The sequence below is a fragment of the Chaetura pelagica genome, unplaced genomic scaffold (genome assembly GCF_000747805.2).
Source record: "Chaetura pelagica isolate M959 unplaced genomic scaffold, ChaPel_1.0 scaffold436, whole genome shotgun sequence".
Taxonomy (NCBI): Eukaryota; Metazoa; Chordata; class Aves; order Apodiformes; family Apodidae; genus Chaetura; species Chaetura pelagica.
The window spans coordinates 1,873,396-1,891,191 of NW_009953651.1; the positions used below are offsets into that span (position 1 = coordinate 1,873,396).

General features: G+C 36.7%; 2 protein-coding genes across 2 annotated transcripts in view; one reads left to right on the forward strand and one right to left on the reverse strand.

The window, feature by feature from the left end:
- The first annotated feature begins 2,066 nt into the window (after positions 1–2,066).
- On the forward strand, positions 2,067–6,704 carry ZNF518A (zinc finger protein 518A). The gene has a single exon (XM_010000047.1). It carries the CDS (start codon positions 2,067–2,069, stop codon positions 6,702–6,704), a length of 4,638 nt encoding a protein of 1,545 aa, XP_009998349.1.
- Positions 6,705–12,640: 5,936 nt separating this feature from the next.
- Positions 12,641–17,796, reverse strand: part of BLNK (B-cell linker) — an 83,972-nt gene continuing 78,816 nt past the window's right edge. The window contains exons 21-24 of the mRNA XM_010000048.1: positions 17,631–17,710; positions 15,030–15,113; positions 13,928–14,083; positions 12,641–12,760 (exon numbers count right to left, since the gene is read on the reverse strand). Of these exons, the coding sequence (XP_009998350.1) occupies positions 12,641–12,760; positions 13,928–14,083; positions 15,030–15,113; positions 17,631–17,710 (440 nt within the window). The remainder of the gene's footprint in view (positions 12,761–13,927; positions 14,084–15,029; positions 15,114–17,630; positions 17,711–17,796) is intronic.

A 17,796-nucleotide genomic window follows, 5' to 3' on the forward strand; every position in this document is an offset into this window, starting at 1 on the left:
ATTGACAAGAGAAAGCATTACCGTATAGTGCTCTCTTCGTGTAAATGGGGTGTAATGTGGATGCTGAGTTCTCTTTTGAAGGCTGAAAGTAGAGTAACGTCCCATGTGTTCATCTCCTGTATGGAAGATAGGAAATGTATGTTAGCTTAAAAAAAAATTTAAAAAATCCTGTACCAAAAGTGTTGCCCAAGGAAGGATTGTGTGTGTTTTTGTGGTTTGTGGGTTGGTTGTGTATTTTTTTGTTTGTGAATGTCAAATGTGTAGTTGAAATCTTGCAGGTGTCATAGCTGAAGCACACAATTAGTTGATTTTATTTGACATTGGAACCTGTATAAAATGTTTGTCTGTTATGCTTACTATGATTTAGAATTATGCAGAATTGCTTATATCTTCCTAAGCATATAAAGCATATGCTTAAAAACAAACAAACAAAAACCTAAGTATTTGCTTTTCTTGCTGTGTGATACACCAATGTGGGCTTGCAAATTTTTCAGTCTCCATTTTCTTTGTCAGGTATTTATTTACATGTTTAATGCTAGATAGTTTCTTCTCATAAGACTGTGGGAAAATACTTGGAAGACCTTAGTGGTGATGGTTATGATGGCCTGGAGCTCTAGAAGTAGGTCTTGCACTTCATCACAATTAGGGAGAGGGTGGGATAGTTCTTTCAGTTTGAGTGTGAATAAATAGGATGATATAATGAGTTCCAAGTTTCTGTTGCTTCAGGGTGAGCAGGGGAATAGTGGAGAGAGCACCGCTGATCAGATTTCACACAACACTTTCTAACTTCTGCTGGTAAAGGAGGTGATGCTATGACTTCTGTTATGAAAAAAAATATTTGTAAAAAGTATTATATACTAGTGAAGAAACAGTCCTTGTTACTTTTCAGTTTCAGTTTTGAAAATCCAAATGACTTTCCCTGCTATTCTATTTCTGTTGATTTTATGTTGACATGTGGGAGTGTTGTTCAAGCATAGTCTTGAGCTGCTATAAATTGTCAGTGCAGCCTGTTGCAGAAACACTGACATGAAGTCTGTAGCAATACAATGGTGCTGACCATACCTGTTTGAGCCTTGTAATCCATAGAGGATGGCTGTTGTCAGTCATGCTCTTCTTCTCAAAAGATTAACATGTACCCAGGAACATATAGTGAGAAACCAAAGTTAACTTTCATGGTTTCTTTTTTTTTTTAATCTCTTGAGTACATCACAGTTGTGGGGATAGTAAAGGTAGGCATGTGGAAAATTCATTGTAGGTTTGTGGTGACTTTTGAAGTATATATTTTATCACTTTTGGGTTGTTGTTTTGGTGTGGGGTTTTTCTTCTTTTTTCCTTTACTTTTTTTCTCCTTTTTTTACTTTACTTTTTTCTCCTTTTTTTACTTTACTTTTTTTCTCCTTTTTTACTTTACTTTTTTTCTCCCTTTTTTACTTTACTTTTTTTGAGTACAATAGTTAAGTTCTTGCTGAGTAACAGCCTTGAGTAACATAAATACCAGCTTCTACTAAATTTGACTTTTTTAGTACTTCAGCTACATTCAGTTAGTGGTCCATGTCACAGTGGAGCTACTGCGTTTGTATTTGCTTGAAGTCTTGAATAAGTAATAAATGCTAGCTTCATTTTCTAAAAGCAGCTCTTGGGATTTCTCATGCTTAGAGACTGTCCTGGTGAGAGAGAACCAAAATTCAGTGGCATGGAATTTCAATGTTTTCATCTTTCAGTCAATGATGTCCTTTTCAGCTTGTTTTTCAATATATATATTTTTTTTTTTGTGATGGGGAAAAAAACCCAAACAACAAACCAGCAAAAAAAGTTGCAGTGTGAATTTTTTTTTCTGCCTCATCCTTTTTTCTCTCTAAAACTTCCATGATTAGCATGTATTTGTGATTTGTAATGAGTGTTCTAATTGCATTAGTTGTAAACTTTTCTGTTTGTTTTCTGCTTTCAGGAGAATAAAATGGGGAAGTTGTAGAACCTTGAGAATAACTCGGCAGAGCAGTCCTGTTTGCTGCAGGAGCTAAGACTAGTATCAAGAATTCTCTCAAAGAAAAGGAAAACCTAAAATCATGCCATCTGAAAAAGAACACTTTTTTCCTGATAAAAAGGAAATTAACTTGTTGAAACAAAATGCTGCAAAGAATTTTTCTACAAATACTGCTTTTGAAAAAGCACTGGTGAATCATCCCTTAAGTATGACAACTCAGCCAGCAATTTTAAATGTCAATCTTTCTTACAAACTAAAAAATGTGAAAATCGATTTACCCAAGGTGAACATTCCAAATGAAGTATTAATGAAACATGAAGTTGAAAGATTTAGAAAACTCTTTCAGTGTAAACAGCAAACTGCAAGGAAGTCCTTAAGTCTAGAGAAAATAAATGGAAGCAATCCCAGTTGTTCAGAGGGAAGCCACTTGCAAAGTAAACCAGAAGTGCAATTTGAAGAAGGGTTGAAAACTACAGCAAAGATACTGAATTTCAGTTGTACAAAATGCAAGGATAACATTAGATACAGCCCGAATGATCTACAGAAACATTTTCAGCTGTTACACTATGGCGAGTTGCCTTTATATCCTTGCGAGATGTGTAGTTTCTCAGCAAATGACTTTCAGTCATTTAAACAGCATAGACGCACCCACCGTAGCACTTTAGTAAAATGTGAGCTCTGTAATGATGAGCATATGTACACTTTGTTGGCTTTGACAAAACACTTTACATCAAAGCATTGTGTAAATGGCCACTTTCAGTGTGAAAAGTGTGGGTTTTCTACCAAGGATGTGGGCACATTTGTTCAGCACATTCACAAACATAATGAAATTACTTATCAATGTGAAAAATGCCATTACATAAGCTTTTCAGAAGAGGAGTTTCAGAAGCATCTTCTTGTTCATACTAGCGTGTTGCCTTTTGCTTGTCAGTACTGCAGTTACAGAGCATCACGGAAAGATTATCTTGTAAAGCACATCATAGCTTTACATAGAGACCACTTATATGCAAAAGAAAAACTGGAAAAGGATAAATGTGAAAAAAGACTAGTGAAGACTCCAGCAGGACTCAAGCTTGTGTTAAGAAGGTATAAAACGGGAGCATCGAAAAAAGCACTGTGGAAACGGAAAAAAATCAGCAGTGGAAGTGACAAAACTGGAGAAGAAAATGCGCAAGTGCTAAGAAGCGTGAATAAAATTCAAACCAAATCTGAGGAGCTGAACCAGTGTATGAGAGATGTGGAAGCAAATGAAGAAAAAGATGAAATTATATACACAGAAAAGCATAATTTAATGGGTGGAATGCTCTCTGCTACTACTGCACAATACAGTAAAGCAGATGATGGAACAAGTTACAGCCTGGGATTATTGAAGAATGCTGTTCATGGGCCAACGGTATTGATGGTCAAAAACAATAAAATATCTGTTCCAGCAAATTACAGTGCTAAATTTATGGGATTTAAAATGGTAGATGGAAAACAACATATTGTTATAAAATTATTACCTACAAGTAAGCAAAACTTACATTTGTTAGGTCAGAAAGCTGATCTTATTCAAGATGGTTCTACAACTCCTTTGCTACAGACTGCTGATCCCTATGGCTTGTGTTCAGGTGCTATGCCACATGTAACTGATCAGTCAACTGTAAAGAACAACTCTATTCACCCATTAACCTCCCCTCCATTTTCTTGTTCTGCTCCTCATTCAGGAAAAACAAAAGTGGAAAAACAAAATAGCTCCTTATTGTACGGTAGGAGTGTTTCTCAAACTGTAGCACCTTCTAATGTAGCTGTAGGAAAAGGTTTGAATTACTTGCCAATGAAGTTGGACTCAAATGTACCTCCATGTGATGAGGTAACAAAAGTTGGAACTCGAAGTAATATCTCATGGGGAAGCTATAGTTCTCCAAGTCATCCTCAGGTATTACCACCCACTATTACAAATACACGTCACTATGACCCTGTGAAAATGCCCTTCTTTCCTGAACTGAAACTACAAAATGGTGGCCTGAATAATAGTAATGGAACTAATAATCTCTATTTTTCAACTTCAGTGGATTCTTCTAATGAAGGGTTGCTGTCTTTTCATAATTATTCCAAAATGAACACTTCAGATAATCCATGTAGCATTTGGATGTCGTCAGATGACAGATATAAAGAATTTTTATCTAGCAAAACAGCTTCTTTTCAAAACAGTAGAAGAACTGAATCTGCATCTTCATATTCTGAATTTATGAAAAGCTTAGCAGAGAAAGTTGTATCAGCTCAGTCAAACATGAATAAAACTTATGGGCACACTAGCAGTAACTCTGTGTCTTCTAAAAGCCAATCTAAATGTGTTGTTGGCAGTGAGTGTTTTATGGAGGACCAGCATAATGGCCAGCAGTATTTGGACACTAACATGCATCAAGGCTTTGAGAACATAGCTGAGAAATTCCAAGAAAATGCCTCAGATTGTGTTAACTCGGTCTTAATGCCTAAAATCACATCTGTTTTCTCATTGCAAAGTGAACAGGCAACTAATTATTTATCACCTGAAATAAAGCAGGTACTGCAAGATGTGTTAAAAGTGAAGGCAACTACTCAGCAAGAATCCCACAGCAAGTCAAATAACTGCCTAAAACTTCATTCTGACAAGCTGCTTTCTGGTCATGAGACGGGGAATAAAGCCTTTACACATTTAAAAAGCTCAGCAACTGCATGTGGTTTTCAGAGGCTTCCTACTAATGTAGACTTTCATTTATGTAAGAGAGAGTTGAACACAAGATGTAGCACAAATGAGGGTACGCATTGTGGGAGAGAAGCACAGACACCCAGAACATCATTTGATTCACGGAGAATGGATAAATTATCCAGAACTCCAGGTGTTGGTACATTGCTAAAAACTCATACAGATGCAATCATAACACAGCAGTTAGTAAAAGATAAAATACTATCTGCAACCCAAAATCCTAGTAACTTTTCACCAGTTCAGGAACAGAGGAAACCCCTTTTAGTTCAGTCCTCACCATCAGGATTTTTTGTTCCTTTGCACCTTGCTAACAAGCCTGGGCTACAGGTGATTTCAGGAAAAACTCTTCCATCAACTAGTTCGTCAGATGGGCATGTGACTAAAGGTGTACCTGCATCCTTTGTTATAAATAAAGGACCTGGAATGATTTTGACTTTCAGTGGGGCAATTGGAACAGTTGCCAGTGTTCCTAGTGATACTTCTCAGGTTTTAGGGAGAGTTGCATCCAGAGAATATGGCAAAATAACCATACCAGTTTCAAAAATGGAGAGGGAAAAGGACAGTTTTGGAAGTGTACAAAGTTCCTGTAATAGGAGAGCATGTAGCACAGCAAATGACTCATTGAATAATGTGTCATTTAAAGGACCTCTAGTAATTACAAACTTGGCGGAGTCATCTGTGAAAGCAGTTTCTTCTGTGAAGGTGTTACCAGAGCATCAGGATGCTGTCTTTGGCTCTTTGGAATCAGTAAACCCACAAGAAATGAAACAGAAACAACATGTTTATGCCCTTTTGCCTGATGGACAACAGGCAGTTTTTCTGAAGTGTGTGACACCAAACGAGCCTGTAGTTCATAAACATAGTGTTTTTCAGGATAACGCTCATTATCAAAATAGTCAACCAAAGAAAACTGGAGCCATGCAACAAAAGCTTTTGCTGAAAATTAAGACTTCTACTTCAGATATGCTGGCTGATACCACTCGATCAGTAAGCAACTCAGTGCCCTCACCACAGCTGGATAACTTGCAGTCCTTTACTCCTGCACTATCACAGAAACAAACTACTAATCTTACTTCTAATGATGCCTTAATCTTACCAGGTAGCTTAATGCCAGCAAATGCCTCTTTGGCAAGCGCTAATCCAGCATGTTGTGTTCCTCCTGTAGAACCTGTCTATTCTACTGAGTCTACAGGGACATGTTTGCAAAAAGGTTCCGTTGAGAGTAGGCAAGTAATGACTGCTAACAACAGGAGTAACTTTGACAGTCAGAAATCCACATGGAGGACTCAAAACAGAACCCCAAAAGTAAAATCTCGTTTGAAAAAAACTGGGTCTAAAAGTTCAGAAACTGTGGGAATACAAAGAAACAAGAATTTCAAACGGAAAAGTAAGGATAATTGCCCAGAACCTCCAAGAAAGAAAGTAATGTTGCACAGAAAGTGTAAGGAAAAGAATCAAGCTGAAGTTGCTAGTCAATCAGGTGGCCTGAGGGCATCAAAAGAAACTGTGAGGATTTTGAAATTACTTCCTTTTAGTTCTAAACAGCTTGTAAAATGCCCTCGGAGAAATCAACCAGTTGTTGTGCTTAACCATCCTGATGCAGATGTTCCAGAAGTTGTAAATGTGATGAAAACCGTTGCTAAATTTAAGGGACATGTTCTTAAGGTTTCATTGTCAAAAAGAACTATGGACGCACTTCTGCAGCCAGCCTTCTCCAGTCCTTTAGATGTAACTACTGATGGTCTTTCTCAAAAAAGGCACAGGACAATAAAACCTATTAGCCCTGTAAAAGAAAGATTTGTCTTAAAACTAACACTGAAAAAGACTAGCAAAAACAATTATCAGATTGTGAAAACTACCTCTGACAATACCTTGAAAGCTAAGTTTAGCTGCTGGTTTTGCGGTAGAATATTTGACAATCAGGATAATTGGGTAGGACATGGACAGAGGCATCTGATGGAGGCTACTCGAGATTGGAATTCATTAATGTAATTATGACCAGTGAAGAAAACTTAAATTTTGTAAGTTACAGTTTTTAAAAAAGAGAATCAACTGAATTGGGATATACAAGGAATTTTGTATTTCAGTATTGTTAACTGAAGTTTAAAAATGATGCAAAGTGCTTGTATTTCAAAAGGAAAAGTAGATTATTGCCATCAAGCTTTGAGACAGAGCAAGGAGCTTTGTGGTTTAGATAATTTGTAACTAACTGCAAATACAATTCCATAAAAAGATATATTATTTTTTGTTACTACTATCATGTCCTATATTTTTATTCTATACAATGAATCTTCAGGGGTTTTGTTCTGTACATATTTTAAAAAAACCTAAACATGTAAATATTTTTGTACTTTTCAGTTATTTGGTATAATTCTTGCACAGAAATTACCCCCTGCCCCCCATTTTTCAGTTCTGTGCATGCACTACTAAAACAAATTTTAAAATTTTTTTCAACTACACACAGCTGTTATCCTGAGGTTTTTTTTCTTTTCACTTGTTAGCTCTTGATTTTGTTTTTCAGGGATTGAACACTATTGTTAGCAAGTGCCTAAAAGATGTGAAGCAGTTTACATTATGTCAACTGTGTAACTATAGGTCCATATAGGGCCACTTCCCCAATAGTTTCATTTAAACAAAGCCATATGTGAATGCTTTAAGCTATATTGCTATGCACATGACACTTGTACTATTTCTGTGCAGTTTGTCTACTTTCTTAGTGAAGTATTTTTCATATAAATTAATAAAACATGTTACGATTGTGTTAATATGGTGAGCCTGAGAATGGAATCAGTTGAAAATATACAGTATATATATATTCATAATGTATATGGTGTTTAAAAATGGTGAACATTCCTAATCTGTATTGACTCTGTCACAATTAAATTTGCTATAACTTGTGTTTACAGAATATGACTGTGAGCATTTATAGAAAATATTTCTATTTTGTTTTATACTACGTCTGCCACAAACCTTCTAGGAAGGCCAGGATATGATCAAGTGCAAAGCACCATTTCAGGCCTGTAACTGTGTTATAGGTTTATTCCAGGTGGATGTAATTTGTCCCCATAATGACTAAATAGTATTTTCTACTATTGCTTATTCAGATTAACTGCCTTTTAGGGTACCAGGGGTTTCGCAAAGCCAGGGCTTAATTTCTTCCTCCCTCGTTCTTCCTCACCCGCATAGTTGGGTGAACCAACACAGAGTTGGTCTGTGCTGTGTCAAAATTGGAGTATTTTGTACTGCACAGTGGGCTTGAGCTTTGACATGAATTTGGCTAGGAACTTTGAAGAAGACTAATGGTGAGGAATCACATTGGAAAGAAACAGCATTAGGAAAGGACAAAAATGTGTTAAGCTTTTTGGACTGGAAGGATCTATTTGCTGCATCAGCTTACTGTCCTATAAACCCTGAATTTGAACTGCTAAATTGTGGACATTGCCTTTGCCTCCTTTGGCAGACATTTTTGTGAGTTTTCTTGCTAAAACCTGCTAGATGCAACTTCACCAAGCATGACCAATTTTTGTTCACAGTTACTTAGCTTTGAGGTGAAAGTTCTGTAGAGTTGGGTTTTTCTCTGTATCAGTGAATCCTGAGAGTGAGAACTGTCATAGGAATTTTTTTCCCTCCAACTTATTTTGCTATGAGTTGGGTAACCTTAGACAATACTATGAAACAGAACACTGTAAAGCTAGGACATGTTGAAATAATGTTGCTTTATACAGTCTTAATTAATTGTCGTGTGTCACCTTTATCCATGGACATCCATCTCATTCAGTACTGAGAACTGTTGTTCCCTCTTCAACAGTGATTTTGTGATTTTGTTTCCCCACCCTTAATTATGTCCTGCTATAATTTAGCACACATTGTTCAAGTACTGTTCTGAATATATAATTATTTTTTCTTATGAGCTTTTCCATAATGCTTTGTTTGATGTCCTGAGTTTGGCACTGCTGCAGATCAGATGCCAAGGATTTGCAAGTGAGACATCCATGAAATTAAGATGACAGTTAATGATCATCAGGAGAAAGTTTGACTTAAACAATATGACCAGCATCACAGTGGATAGTGCAGTAAAAGGTGTGGGGACAATATACAGTTCCCCAATGAATGGCTTGACTGCTTTAGCAATGTGCTTTAACAATGCTTTATATGCTGTCTTTTTAATGCCTGACTCCTGCAAGGTTTATTCATACATTTCTCATCATCTTCAGTAAATGGGAAAGGTATCTTAAAAATATCCTACCAAAAAGTGTAATTACAGAGATAAGATTTATCCCTGAAGTATCTTGTGAAACATATAAATCCACATGGAAAAATAGTCAATGATCATATATTTAATGCTTGTATGGTAATGGATATATCTGATGTGATAAATTAAGATTGAACAGGTAATCTGATTGGAAGGGTATCTTGAGTGCTTGATTTTGGAGCCATAACATGTTAAGATAGCTTGTTACTTTGTGCATATAGCAAGATAATAAAATCTTAAGTTGGTTACAGAGTTTTGGGACATACAGAAATAGGTGCAAGTCCAGCATCAACACGTGTTTTTCCTCTAAGAAAATGTTTTGTAAATATATACTTGGCCTAAGCCTTACTTGTAGTGTTCATGTGTTTGTGTACAGTGATCTTAAAGAGGCCTAAAATCTGATATTGTGTATTCCTTGCTAGAAGAGTATTCATCAGTAAGTCATGGTTTCTCTTCCTCAGGAATTCTAATGTTTTAACAAAAAACTTGTGTTCAATATTTGTTCCAGGGCTGTTGTCATGTGAGACGTTTTTTTTTACCACACTTCCTAAGAATCTGCCTGCTGCTGGTGGTTTAGATTGAAGGAGGAATGTAGTTTTGTAACTTGCATGTCTGAACACTTGGATTTTTGAGAATGCAAGTTCTTATTCCTTTCATGGAATGACATTCTCAGGAATGATTTGCAGAACTCATTGTACTCTCTGTATCAGGTAGGCAGGACAACAATTCCATCTTTTGTACATTAGTAAATATGATAATTGCAAATTTTTTTAGTTCTATTTTTAGGTTTTCCTTTCATTATTTTTTTTTGTTGTGGTGTTGTTTTTTCCCCCTACCCCCATTCAGTTAATGACAATTATATGAAAGAGAAATTAGCCAACAATTTCAAAGAAATAGGGGGAAAGAGGTGTGTTGCTGTGTTTGTCAGACTTTCCTGCTTCCTAGTGGAAACACCTGACTCTTAACATGGCAGCTGCTGGCACTGCAACAGTTCTAAGATAAAGTTTCAGGTATAGGATTGCACCAAGTTACCATTTTCTAGGTTCTGTTTTGGCTGCTGAATCAATGATGTCATGATTTTTAACACAGCATGCTCCATCCTGAGTACTAATCTATTTTATATCCTTGTGAAATGTAATTTTATATTTTTTCTTGCTCAAACCTTTACCTTCTCCAGCTAGAGTTGCGTTTCAAGGTATGTCTACACCACAGTCTGCCCAAGATGTAAAAAATCCAGCTTTGGTATGGAAAGCAGAGTAACTAGTCTGCTTCCAGTGTAAAACTGTGAGTATAGTAAAATAGATGATCATATACTGGTCTGTTTGTTTGTTTGTTTTTAACCATAGAGCCTTATTTTGTGCCTAGGATGTTCTCATCCCAGGATGAGTGGATTATTTTGTGAAAGGTGGTGTTGCCTATCAGATCCCTCCATAATATTCTCAAAGCTGTAAGGTAGCGCTTTAATGATGTAGAACATAGCTAAAAAGAAAAGAAGGGCTTGAGGATGAAAGTAGTTGCCTGTTTATCTAAAGTGTTTTTATTTGTATGTCAGCCACAAAGTTGCATTTAATGCTGCGCACTTAGAGCTGAGGAGCAGGAGCAGCAGTGCTTTGAGTTTGGAAAGGACTCAGTATTGCAAGTTATCTTAAAAAAAAACAAGAAAGGTACTTAGTTTCCCACATAGAAGCCTATAGCTACACATGAATTTGACTTTTTCTTGCCTTTTTCTTCCCCAGTTCTAGAATGATCATGGTACTACACATTTATCTTAGAAAGAAATGTTTGAAGAACCTAGACATTTGTGTGAGGTGCAACATATAAAGGTTAACAAGAAACAGTTATGTTAAAGACAAAGTCTAAATACTCTGCAGTACATGAGTGAATAAGGCAAGGACTCATACATGTATGCAAAGCTAAATATTGAATGGCTGCTTTTTCACAGAATTATTTTCCATTGTGAGTATTGCTTGAAATAGTTTCATGTAACTAAATAATATCAGAGTATACATATGGAAGGAATAAATTAAGCTCACAGGGTTAATAACTTGAGTTAATTTTGAGACTTTGACATGGTAATCTTAATACTTTAAACATTACACTAGGTCTATGAGTAGTATTAGTAGAATACTAATTAATACCACTGAAAAATATACTGAGCATAGTAGTTTTGTAGTATTATGAAGTCTTATCATAAGCAGGCATGTGTAAAGTCTGTTTACATTGTTTCTTACTTGCCCGTGTCTCATTTGCTTCACATCTGGGGTAAATATTGCCTGTGTTGCAGAGGGAAGAAACAGAAGCAGCAAGGTAGGTAGCCATGTGCTGAACAGCTTTGTCATGTTAGTAAGCAGTTCTTTCTAGAAGAAAGATGCATCACTTGTAGAAGTAATTGATCAAAACCACAGGAAGTAGTTGCAGGACACAGATCCAACATAGCTCTAGGTGACTTGCTGAGACTTTTCTAGTCTTGGCTCAATCTTGCCTTAAATGCCCTGCAGATAATCCTAGAGAGCACTGCTTAATCTGGAACAAAATGAACAAAGCAGATACATATAAAGTGTCAGTTTTGGAAAATACCTTTAAAATGGATGAGCTTTCAGTTCCAGTGAAATCGAACACCTCTAGACCTTATTAACAACTGTTCCTAAAAGGTTTTCAATTGGTGCAGTTTATACATTCATCAGTTTAGTTTTCACTATTTTAACCTCTGTGGAAATTACTTTGTTAGCAATAATACAATAAACAAACCACTGTGATAGAACAGGCTTGAAAAAAAGTAGTTCTGCAAGAACTGAGTGGGGTTTAGCAATGAACCAGTGTGCTTGGGTTACCAGCTGTAGGAAATCTGAAGACAAAAGATTTAAGCCATATTAAACCAAATACTAAACCATATACTAAGCCCTATAATAAAGCTGTAAAATGTGGTAAGTTTTTGTAATAACAGATCTTGGGAAGGAGCATATACAAATATATACATTAAAACATCAATGACAGAGAGTTTATGCTTACTTGGCTGGAAGGATGCTAAGAAATGTGATCCAGCAATGCTTCCATGACTTCATAATGTTTTTGAATTTTATTTGCACATTTGAAAATACAAATATTAATGAAACAGAGTAAAGCCAAGGAAAAGGACAACATATATCCATTAATCTAAAATGTTCAGACAGCTTTATTGCCACTAATCACATGAAGTACAGTCCTAGTTTTAGCTTGGACACACCAGTACATTAGGGTGAACTGCTCTAACTTCTGGGGCTGTGCACTTTACAAAGAAATTGCTGAAAACAGTGGATGGAAAACAGTGGCTGAAAACAGAAAATGGGAAGACTAGATCACTGGGAATTTTTAAAGTGAAAATGTCCTATAGGAGCTCTATCTTTAAAGAGCAGTCAAAGGACCAGGCTGTGGTAGGCAGTTGTTCCTTAGATGTCTGAATACCCGTGTTGTCACAGATGGAAATCACAGATGAAAGTGTCTCTCCTCCGGTTTCTTGTGTTAAATATGATGAAAGTGATATGATGAAAGTGACTTGGGGTAGAACTTCTATGAATGGCATCTCTTACTAGGTGCTCTTTAAGAGTGTTTTCCATATTTTTTAATTCTTTTAATACCTGATGCACATGTTTTGTGACGTTGAAAGAAATTATTTTAAAAGTCTTTTTAGCAGTTCAGTTTAAGAAACTCTTACAATGTGTGTCAGTTTTGTTGAGTCTTTGGTGTTGTTTTGGCTGTCAATTAGAACCAGGGAGGTGCGCTGGTGGTTCTCTACTATTTCAGCAACGCTGTCAAAACGCTGGATAGAGAAAACAAAAATTAATTAGTGCTGGCTTCCTCTGAAGCTCTAATATTGACAGTAATCACAGTATCATGTTTTCTTTTTGCTTCTCTCACCACTGGGGAGAGTGGAGCTATGGCTGCTACCAAGTGAGGTACTCTGCCTTTGCAGATCCTGCTCTTTGCCTTGGTTCTAGTAATAAACAGATTGAATTTGGACAGTGAAGGATACTATGGCCATTAGCTGTCTTATCTCGTGCTCATTCCTATTTGTGATTGCTACCTGCACACAATGGTTGTTACATGGCATATTAAACTGCCACTGCTTTCAGTTTACCTCAATATATAGTAGGTTGCAGACCATGGCAGTTTGGAAGCTGGTTCATCTGTGGTTCAGCCACCCCAGTTAGAGGGAAGCTGATCTCCAGGTGTAGTATGGAACAGCCAGCCATAAGCTGATCTCCAGGTATAGTATGGGACAGAGCCATAAATGAGACCCTTTTTAGTTACACAGCTTTAATGTTGCATTTTCTTTTGGTCTTCAATCAAGTACAGGTTTTGGGCTACCTTTCTATTTTCCTACTGAGGTAATTTTTGATCCTTTGTTGAAGGCTATATGATCTCTAGGCTATTATTTATTCTGTAACCTCAAAACTGTTGCCTGGGAGGCAGATAATTAGGCTAAGGCAAGCCTACTTACACATACCTGAAAAGGCTCTCTGCAGTGATGACAATTTTTGTTGGTATTTGGGTTTCAAGTTTCTGTTTAGGTGTCAGAGTAATTATCTGTGTGCTCTAATAGGCAACCAGTGATTTTTGCACTCTAGAACTAGAGTTTAACATTTTCTTTATGAGAAAATAGGATTACAAGTAAATAAACTTAACTAGGGTTCTAGGCAGAAGAAGAAAGGACTACAAACAGCTGGAGAAGCCGCAGCTCTGATCTTGATAAGTTTTCAAAACACTTTTGTGAATATGTTTTAACCTTGGTCTGTGGTTTTAACTACAGTATGCAGGAGCTGTTAACACTGGTTTCTATAGCTTGATAGATCAGTCATTATATAAGCTATAATTTTGTCTTGATACATGAAGAATCCTCTTGGTCATAGTGCAATATCTCTTAATCCTTGCTTATTAAAGGTATATAAGTGAAAACTGTTAGGAAGAAACCCCCACATCATCTCACCTCTTCACCACTTTTTTCTCTGCCCAGTGCGTATTGTCTTGTTGATTCAATAAATCGTATTGGAATGTTGTATACTCTTCTGTTGTAAAACACAACCAGTGTGTATGGTTGCCGTGAGTCCTGTCCAGAGCTCTTCCTTATTAGAAAAGATCCATCCTAAATAGAGAATTAGTAAGTGCTTATTTTTTTTTCCCAACAACTTAGTTCATTTTTAGCTTAATACTTTAATCTGTATTAGCATTAAAACATATTCTCCCATTAGAAGAACTGTGCAGCAGGAGATGGGAAGTAGTATGTATTCCTCCTAACGATACTTTACAAAGCTGTCACTTACGAGTCATCTTTACTGTGGCCTGTCTCAACCAGAGAAAGAAAGAAATACACAGTGGCAGGAGTCTGTTGGTGTCCGCAGATTATTAGGAAATGAAGTTACTATCTGTGGCAGTATGTAGGCAAGAAAGCATTGAGAGATGGAGATACTGTTTCTCCAGAGTGTAAAAAGCACTGATACAAAGTTAGCAACTACAGCTCCTGACACTAGCCCAGTGCTGTGCCCCTTGATCCTGCTTTGTGGAGTTAGGCAAGAGTGGAAATGTATCTGATACCGACCATACAACTTGTTACATGTCACTATTCCCTCTAGCTCTGTTACAACACACAACAGTCGAGTGAACTCAAATTCTCCAAATACCCAAATGCATAGTGTTGCTATTTCAAAATACATAGCAGCATCAGCATTTGCATATAGTAACTGTTTTTTACATGAAATACTAGGAAGTGATGGAGGTAATTTAAAAGTTAGGGAGCTTTGCCTTCTGTTTTAATGAATACAGGTGAGTTATCAGATCTTCCACAGATCTCTAGTCTGTACTAACTTTCTCTGCAGTACAGCAGTCTTTGAGTTACACTGCCTTGAAAAAAATGGCATGAAAACCATAGTTACATAGTTTCACTACAGTAATTTCATGTTTAACAGTATTTGTAGGGCACAGTATTTCAAGTTGTTCAGAATATGACTGTTGTTCTTAGAAAATTTCTGGTTGTCTTTTCATTTTCATTTGAAGGTTTTTCATAAAGTAGACATTCTTTAAAAGTGACCTACCTTATTTGATCGATACAATGCATCTTCTGCCATTTTCCTATCACAGGTAGCAGCATACCATGCTTTACTATAAACACCAGCATCCTAGAAAAAGAGAAACAGTTTCACCTTTAAAATAGTAAAGAATGTGGCCTGTAGGGTAGTTACTATTAAATGGTGACAGCTGTGAAGAACTAAAAGTAAGAACACTTTAGAAAAATCTTAGCTAGGATCTCACTGTTTTTGTTGGACAGAGGAAGGACAAAGAAAAACAAGTGACTTATAACAGTAGTAACAGATGTGTGACAGAAGGCCGGTATGTAGGACAGAAGGGAGAAATATAGATACCTGGAGGAAACTAGTCAGGTTCAACTGAAGGATAATTGGTATTTTTAAAGCATGAAGCTATTCTAGTAGGATTTAAAGAGGATGTCCAGGAAATGTTGAGGAAGAAATCAACCATTAACAATTTAAATGCTGCTCAGCTGTGGACTGCCAATGAAGTGCCAAGATTTGGTAGGCATCTAAGCTTTGCAAATGAAGTTTTACATACACTTAATGCTATTTGTGAACATGATCACACTTGCCCCCATCTGGATAATAACAACAAAAAAGAGTAAAAGATACACTTATCCAATCTCTTGTTGTTATTAAATAAGACCAAATGGATGAAGTCCTACAAAACAGAGCAATAATTAATGCTGCTTCTCTTCTAATACAGCAGTTCAACCCTCAGTGCTTTCTCCTGAGATGTGGTTCAGTTCCAGCTCCCTGTTGAATTGAGTCTGAATATATCCTTACTATTGAAACAGTGCTTTTACCTAAAAGGCACAAAACCATATTTGCTTTGGAGAAGGATTGCATCTGTGACAGAACACAAGAGCAGCATATATTTTATAACGTATCTTGGGTGCCTCATTTCTCTATGTTACTCCCTGTGAACACCTCACCAGGATCATCCTTCTCTCCATTCTGTTAACTGCATGGCAGTTTCTATACAGTAAATGAACAGTGGAAAACATGGGACAGAAAACTTAATGGATGGGGGCATAGGTGCAGAGCTGAAGATAAAAGGCAGAAAGACTGACACCCAAAAGATAGGTGGATTCTGTTTTAGAAGATAAAAGCAAAGAAAAGTGCTATGAGAATGAGTCTAGTAAACCAATCTTTGTTCAACACAAGGAGTCAACTGCTCCCAGACCTTTTTTTTCTAGCACTGTTTGTGGCCTATAAGCTGGAAGCAGATTGCTGCTGCCGAAGTTTGGATGGGAACCAAATAATGAACCTTATGGGCATGAATCATATATGCAAGCACCTGTACTGTGCAGGATGCTACAGCAAATGATACCACTGTACATAACAGTTAATATATTTTCTTCCCTTTTTTTCAAATTGATGTTTTATGAAGCTTTGGTTTTGCCCATGGCTGTTACATAAAAGCTGCAAATGTAATTGCTACAAGCTGTTTATTTAGTGTCTGCTGGATTGTTTATTTGAAAGCAATTTTTATAATAAATATCCAGTATGGCATACTGTACAAGTTTTTCCAGAACTTGAAGTCCTTTATATTCTTCACTGTAGCATTATTTTGTCATGTTAAGCTTTAGAACATTTAACGTTACTGACTCTGCATAATAGAGCGCCTTTGTTTTGCGCTCAACAGAACTATTTTTACCTTGTTTGTAACTACTAGCCTAATAAGAATGTCTTCCTGCATTTTGTGGTCTCCCTTAATCCATCATGCGAGTAAAGAAATAGCACTGAAATATAACTTTGTATTTGCCTAGATTGTTCAAAGCTTAATTTGCAATGGAGCACAGAAAAAAATAATTGGTTGTAAAATGGACAGCATTAATTGTAATGAAGTCTGTTTAAAAGAACAGGAGAGAGAAACACAGGGGGAGGCACCACAGAATCCCCTGAGAGCAGTAGCAGTGGCTTTCTTCCTGGTTCTTAAAACTTTCCTGACACTCCCAACTGCAATAAATAGGGCAATATTCATAACAGTGATTCTGACATACCCATCCTACTGCATTTGGCCAGTTGGCTTAGCTTTCCTCCTACAAATTTCTGGGTTTTCTTAGCACATCACATCAGTGCAGGGTAATGCTAATAGCTGCAGATGGCTGCATCTTACCTGCTTGGTGCACATTTTTATTTATTTTTTTTTTCAGGACACTGTATGTAGAGCTATAAGTTAGAAAAAAATCAAGCAATTAAAAATTCTTTATAGCCATCTATGTAAGAGACTTAAATATATCACCATAGATTTCCTTGTTTACAGTGCTGTCAAAGTAGTATGAACTGGGGAATCAGGAAGACCTGAAACCAAGAAGCTTTTCTGGGTTTTGTTTGAAGTGACTGGGGTTCTGAGGATTGCTGTGATACTATTTACATGTTTTTCCACAGTGTGTTAAAGCTGTCCTATGCTATATGCTTAAGCATTTTTTTGGTATGAAAGCTAACATTCAGATTATTTGTGCTACTTAAAATCTTCACTGCAAAAGGGAACATGGAGGCACCCTCCACAAAAGTAGTAGTATTTTTATAGAAAGGGGATAATGTTGCCAATACTACTTTACAGTAAAGTATAAGAAGCTTTATGTAATGTGAATTTTATACCTGGTCTGTAGTACTTGAAACAGATGAAATGCTGCTGTGAGGGGAAGTGCCCAGAGAACGGATTGCAGCTTCTGGCACTTCTAGAAAAGTGAAAGAACACCATGTGTAAGATTTCAAAGTTATGCTGTAAGAAATCTATCAGTTACAAGGACTTAGATCTAGGAAA